Raw genomic sequence first — 6,332 nt, 5'->3', positions numbered from 1 at the left:
TATGTCTACAATGTTGGAAATAGGGAGCAGAAGCGTGCTCTACACTAAGCATCATTAGTGAGCTAGGCTATGGTGGATGAAGCCTTAAGCTCACCATGATGCTAGGGTTAGGGTTAGAGAAATGAAAATTAGGGTTAGGCTATAGCTTACGGCAAGAGCATAAGGTGGATTATAGAGACAATGATAAGTCTCAAAAGTGCAATTGATTCATAAGAGAGTAGCCTCTTATATAGACTTGGTGCTTTACATCCATTGGCTAGAGAGGTTGCATCCTCTTCCTACTAGACCATTTCATCATCTATCCTCTCCTAGGCGTCTAGGCTTTCCTATGTGGTGCCACAAGCATGGTCTTACCCTAACAATCACCCCCTCAAGCCAAGCTTGAGGCAGAATACAAAGGTTTTGTTTTTATCATAAAAAACTCATAGATTTATAGGACTCAGTTGTAACTGATTCAACATGATGGCTCAACATAATTCATTATCAAGGTTCAATGCCTCATGATTTATCATAGCGGCTCTCTCGAGGACTCATCACTATGGTTCACAAGAGAGACTTAAGATTAATGTTAATTTCATGGATTCTTAGAGAGAGAATTATTTGACCACCAATAGTCTTAGAATGACACTCTCTCTCCCCCCTCCTCTTTTCCACCCGCACTTCCCGTGCAATACTACATTGGCAATTTCAATGGAGCAAAAGGGTTTTAGGGAGGTTTAGGTTTACCAAAGTTTCTCCTCACTCACAACACATTCACAGTGCGATGTGGAGAGGCTCCTGGGGTTTCCTCTCGCAGGTCAGGCGAAGCAGTAACGTCCCGCGGTTGTCCAGTCTCCCCTCTGCCCATCTAGGGCTGCAGAGGTTGCGGCTTCTAGGACCAACTTTGAATGGCAGCTGCGCGCCATCTTTCAGCGCAGCGGCAGAAGCTGCTAGCATGGCGAATTCTGCGGAACCAGAAGCAATCTCATCTGTTGATCGTGCAGAGACGGAGATGCCGTCTACAGATGACCGTTTAGCTGCATCTGCATCAACCACGCCATTGAAAGTTGATGGAGAGCAGGGAGAGAGTGCATTGATTAAGATAGTCGAAGAGCATAGACAGCATGTCTCCACGCTGAAAGCTGAGCTAGAAGAGCACAAGACTCTGGCAAGGTCAATACTTGATGAAATCAGAGTCCTTAAGTTGAAGGATGACAGAAAATCTGCAGAGATAAAGCCTCCTCCTGAGAAGAAGGTACCATTGCTTGGGTGGACTGCTTTTCTGGAACATCTCCAGGATTCTGGTTACTTTAAGGATGGAAGGAGAGCACCTCTTGCAAATGGTGCAAGCAGCATTTTTGAGGATCTTGAATGTGTCAAAACGACAATCCACAAGTTCTCACAAGCTCACGACTCCATTTTCGAGTAGGGTCTCTTGTTGATGCCCTATTTTTGAATATCTGTTTGCTTGCTAGGTGTGTCCTTTGCAAGGCTAAAAGCTTGAGTTCTTCAGGAAGGGTAATGTGTGGAAAGCATCCAACGGTCGTGCTTACTGGCCATGGCTGAGGGCTTATGAATGCGGATATTTCTTTATGGGGTTAAGACTAGCTTGTGGTTTTCTTCAGGACAGCCATTGCTGGTGTCTCCTGTTGAGCAGTTGCGCTGAATGTACTGTCACAAAGTAACTTTTTTTGAAGGATTGAAATTAAGGTCCTCATTAAAAAATGTAGTGGTGTGGTAGAGTAGAGAGTGACTGAAGAGGTGGAGTAGAGGCTGGTCAATTGTGGCGGAGGCAGTTTTAAGTTGACATGGCCCCAATGGTGGTAGGGGCTATATGTAAGTGGGAGAGGAGATGATATTGATCGAGCGTAAAGTCATGGAGGCAAAATGGCCAGATGATGAGAGTATCGAGTGTGATCCGAAAGAGGCAGGGGGAATGCCAATTTCAGTGGTGGGATGTAGCAGTTTCGGTCGATACTGTGACTAAATGAAAGCACTTGGGTTCATGGGGCACAATTTATCAAGGCATGTAAATGATTGAATTGTACACCGAAAGGTCAAACTTTAAAAGTGTTTCTATAAATGTGGGATGCACATGGCCCTATGAGAGGTCAGGTGAAAGAGTGGCTGCACACAGACTCTGATTCTTTTTTATACTAGCTTGGCTGGGCATGAATAAGGGAAATCTACATAAGAACATGGAAATGGCTGCAGTAAAGAGAAAAAACAATGAATATCATAATGTGGGATGTCGGTTACTTTTTCTCATTGAGCAGTGTGAGGGGTGGAATACATCATGGGTTTAGCTTTGGCAGCCACCATTGAGCCTTCAGAATTGATCTCTAGCATACATGATCTATTTTAGTATCTTTATCTTGTCTGTTTTTTGTTTGTATCATGAATTTCCTGGTAGCTGGAGCTGCTTCTATAACATGTGGGTATTGTGTTTCGAAGCTCGTGCGGAGCACTAGCGTATCAACCATTGATTATTTAGTTGTGGTCTTTTGATGGACTTAGTTATTAGTGTCCTTTTGTCATCTCGATGTCTAGGACGCTAGCAGCAGCTAGATTGAGATTTACAAAGATAAGGAATTGGTATATGCTTAAATATAAATCTTAGTTTTATCTAAAGATCCGCTTGTGACTTTAAATGAAACTGTTTGTGATCCTCAGATCTTTGTATTAATAGTATGTTGAAATGATATTGGCTACTGTGTTTTAGTCTTTTATGGACCCTCCTTGCAGGTCGTACATCTTGACCTCATCAAAATCTTGATTCCTTCTGGCTACTGTAACATGTGTTTTTTTTCGAAGTCAACCTTCTGATAAAAGCCTTGCTGATACTGGCAGGTCTTTATCACAGATTGACCTCCGCATTGTTGCGAGATATGGATGTGCTCTCAATGATTCAGATGCAGCTGCATCCCAAAAAAGATTGCGTCAGCATTTTCACCTTGAGGATAGTGTGAGTGAATAATGGTAAGAACTAGTAGTCTTTGTACCAAATACATTGAATTTAACATGCAAGAAGTGGAATTTCAGTTGACTGAAGACTCTAGTGATAAGTCTGCAAACACGCAGCCCAAGTTGTCGGACGTGACAAGGCTACTGCATTTCAGTATTGTGGACGGTACCTTGGAGGAAGATGTGAGATTATCCATCTCGCACTTGTTGCGAGAGATCATTACACTGAGCAGGAAGTCAAGGGAGGCATCCCCACATGCTCTCCATCGATCTTTATTGGACAAAACAGAAAGTGCAACTCCAGAGAAAGTAATCAAAAGCTCTAAGCCAGATAAAGTAAAAGTTGTGAAGGAGGAGACAATAGATGTTAAAAAAATTGATACTCCGTTGGGAGAGGGAAGCACTAATACCGGTAAGGCGGAAGCTAGGCTAGAAACGACAGCCCCATCAGCACACCAGTGGAAGTGTCCAAGGTAACATGTCCACTGTTTTTCGCTTTTTGCATCGGTCATGCTGCTTCTTTTTAGCGCTTAAAATCTTTTTTGTTATTGATGCTTGCAGATGCTCCTTCATGAACCTCGATACAAAGGACAGATGTGTAGAATGTAGCCGTAGGCGACCACAACGAACTTATGCAGTCGATTCAGCTAAAATCTGTGATGATGCCTCTTTAGTTGAGGACACAGAACAAGAGGTGAATAAAGCCAAGGATAAAAAGGGTAGCATGGTGTCTTCATCTGCTCAAGGGCGCGGAAATTTCAAGGGTTCGACGTCCTTGGCAAGTTGTGATACTGAAAGTGATCAGAGTAGCAGTGACGACGACGATAAGAACACAGAGGAAAAAGACCCTTTTGATGTCCTGGACGACATATTAGAGTCCAAAGATTCTGATGAGGATGAGTCGTCAGCGGAGGAGTCCAAGGAGAAAACCAGAGGCAGTGGTAAAAAGGCCTATTCAAGGGCCCTTGATGAGGATGAGGAGTCAGTGGATGAGTCAAAGGAGAAAACCAGAGGCAGTGGTAAAAAGGCCTATTCAAGGGCCTCTGATGAGGATGAGGAGTCAGTGGATGAGTCAAAGGAGAAAACCAGAGGCAGTGGTAAAAAGGCCTCTTCTCTCGCAGGCCTTTTTATTAGGCAACCAAAGTGGGAGGGAGAGCGGAGAAACAATTCTAGACCGCCTGAGAGGAGACCATCCCGGGGCGGCTTTCCAAAATCTCGAGATTCCAACAGACGTTTAGGCTCTGATGAAGATGAGAGCAGTTCAAATGAAATTGATATGCCATCACGCAAAGGGGTTGATTATCAGGATGACGAAGGTTATGGTCGTAGATCTGGAAGGGAAAGGTATAACAATACCAGGGGAGGAGGTGGTGGTGGCCGTGGTTATCGAGGTGACTCCTATGATGATCGTCGCCGCGACAGAGGTCCTAGAGGTGGCAGGGACTATGGTGATAGGGACAGGGGATCAAGGTCAGATAGTTATGGCGGCAGATCCGAAAGAGGAAGGTATAGGTACTAGATGTATTTTGCACTCTTCATGTGGCATTCTCCAGGTCAACTAAGACCGTCTCCAGGTCTTGATTCCAAAGGTGACTGAGATGTTTGTTCCGTACGAGTCAAGAGATTCCAAAGATGGATGTGTTGCTCTTACTTTATAGGGGCTTGTCTCAATGGTAAGTCAATTTGTGGGATGTGTTGCTCTTACTTTATAGGGGCTTGTCTCAATGGTAAGTCAATTTGTGGTTTTTGATTGCTGCTGCTGCTGCTGTAGTGAGGAGTTTTGAAGGAGCAAGGTTGGGAATGAGAAACTTACTTATTGAGATCCTTGCTTCTGGAGATGCCAATGTTTTGAGTAGTCCCTTTTGCTTCTAGTTCAGTGGTGAAGAATCTCTTCTAATCTGTTGGGTGTTTTGGTGAGTATTGTTATACAAATGATCGTTTAGGACATGAGGGTACGAGTCGAATCTAATGTGGAGCTTTGCATGTTCAGTTGAGAGCATAATGATGTTGTAATGGTTGAGTTACATTACTGGGTCTTTCCCTCCTTAGGGTTACATGGCAGTGTACTTGGAAACAATGGAAACGAGAAAAGGGCATGGACTGGGGCACCTCTCTTATGCATGGGCTAGTGTATTTCAAGTGAAGGCTGTCTGGTTGACAGGTTCTAGTCAGCCTGTCGTATCTGTCACACGAGCAGTGGTGGATCTATCTTCATAGGTTGTATCTACAGTGTAGTTAAAAATCATATTGCAAGTCACATTTTGTTCGCTTAAACAGCTATTTTGCCTAACAAAAATGGGATCTGCATGGGGTTTAGCCTGACTATAGCTGCTTCACAAAGACCAATAGGGCATGTCTTACATTGTTCACTGAGTTAGTCCTTTTATTGATCTTCATGGAGTCAAAGTTTCAGTGCTACACTGTTAATGGTGGTTTTTGCTCAACAAGCCCTAGCTCACTTCAAAGGCCCTTGGCTAATTGAAAATTAAGTTCTGTGACTTAAGGTACTGACACATCTACTACAGACCTATTGCAGTTTGTTATTTCGATATTATTACAATCGCCGAGAGTTGTGTAAGGGGTTTTTTTGGGGGCTTGATAGGTGGCTTTGTTTAAGGGAGAGTGTCATGGGGGTGCCCTGTAGATTCACGGAGAAGGTGGTAAAAGACGATGCGCAATAAGGGAGTTGTGTAGATTCACCTAAATAATATTGATGACTTTCTATGACAAACAAGCTTCCCAAAGATGGGTTTGATACATGCCTTTGTTGCTTGCCTTCATTTCCCTTATGCATCTAAATGCCTACTTATTTGGGTTCATTTTCCAATTTAATTAACCTTTATTTACACAGCTCAAAACTATAATGTATAAATCGACCGTACTTAACTTACATTAGTTGTGGCAGGGTTCTTTTCCTAAGTCATCCTTACATCTTGCATTATTGACCTTGGGTTCTTTACCTCTTGTTTACATAAATTGCGGTCCCTCCTTCAATCTGAATAGAAAGAACACTAAAATGTCTTTTGTTGTCTTTCTCCTAGGGGTTTCTAAAATTGGTTGAGGAAGTACCTCAGCAATAGCCTCTCCATTACATACATGTGTATGCTATGATACCCTTGCTGCATTAGTGTCTATACCTGTTACTCTTTGTAGATATCTATACAGTTCTAAGACACTAAGTGCCATTATTAGTTTTTATTTTGACCTCTGAAAACTTGATCACTCCATCCTAATCAATTATTGTTAGCATTTGTAAAATTAATTGCAAGGCAAACCAAACACTTTGAGCATCTGATGAAATAACTACCCCATCCAAATCAAGAATTTGTGCATACATTGGTGTGCATCCAAGGCAAATCAAACATTCTTAGTGTCCATTGAATTACACC

At 42.8% G+C, this 6,332-nt stretch overlaps 1 protein-coding gene across 1 annotated transcript; it reads left to right on the top strand.

The window, feature by feature from the left end:
* Positions 1–686: 686 nt before the first annotated feature.
* Positions 687–4,763, top strand: LOC147453238 (uncharacterized). Its single transcript, XM_086518687.1, has 4 exons — positions 687–1,404; positions 2,830–2,944; positions 3,022–3,416; positions 3,505–4,763. Exons 1-4 carry the CDS (start codon positions 764–766, stop codon positions 4,460–4,462), a joined length of 2,109 nt encoding a protein of 702 aa, XP_086374813.1. The 5' UTR covers positions 687–763; the 3' UTR covers positions 4,463–4,763.
* Positions 4,764–6,332: the final 1,569 nt, after the last annotated feature.

Source organism: Adiantum capillus-veneris, chromosome 8, assembly GCF_014529385.1.
Source record: "Adiantum capillus-veneris isolate H3 chromosome 8, ASM1452938v2, whole genome shotgun sequence".
Taxonomy (NCBI): domain Eukaryota; kingdom Viridiplantae; phylum Streptophyta; class Polypodiopsida; order Polypodiales; family Pteridaceae; genus Adiantum; species Adiantum capillus-veneris.
The sequence above is the reverse complement of the archived record's forward strand: the minus strand, read 5'-3'. Positions and strand labels throughout refer to the sequence as shown.

Bases quoted from the DNA above. Each gene is read 5' to 3' on its own strand.
- LOC147453238 (XM_086518687.1), top strand. From the start codon at position 764: ATGTGGAGAGGCTCCTGGGGTTTCCTCTCGCAGGTCAGGCGAAGCAGT. The intron at 2,945-3,021 runs GTGAGTGAATAA...GTGGAATTTCAG, and splicing joins ATTTTCACCTTGAGGATAGT to TTGACTGAAGACTCTAGTGA. The intron at 3,417-3,504 runs GTAACATGTCCA...TGATGCTTGCAG, and splicing joins CACCAGTGGAAGTGTCCAAG to ATGCTCCTTCATGAACCTCG.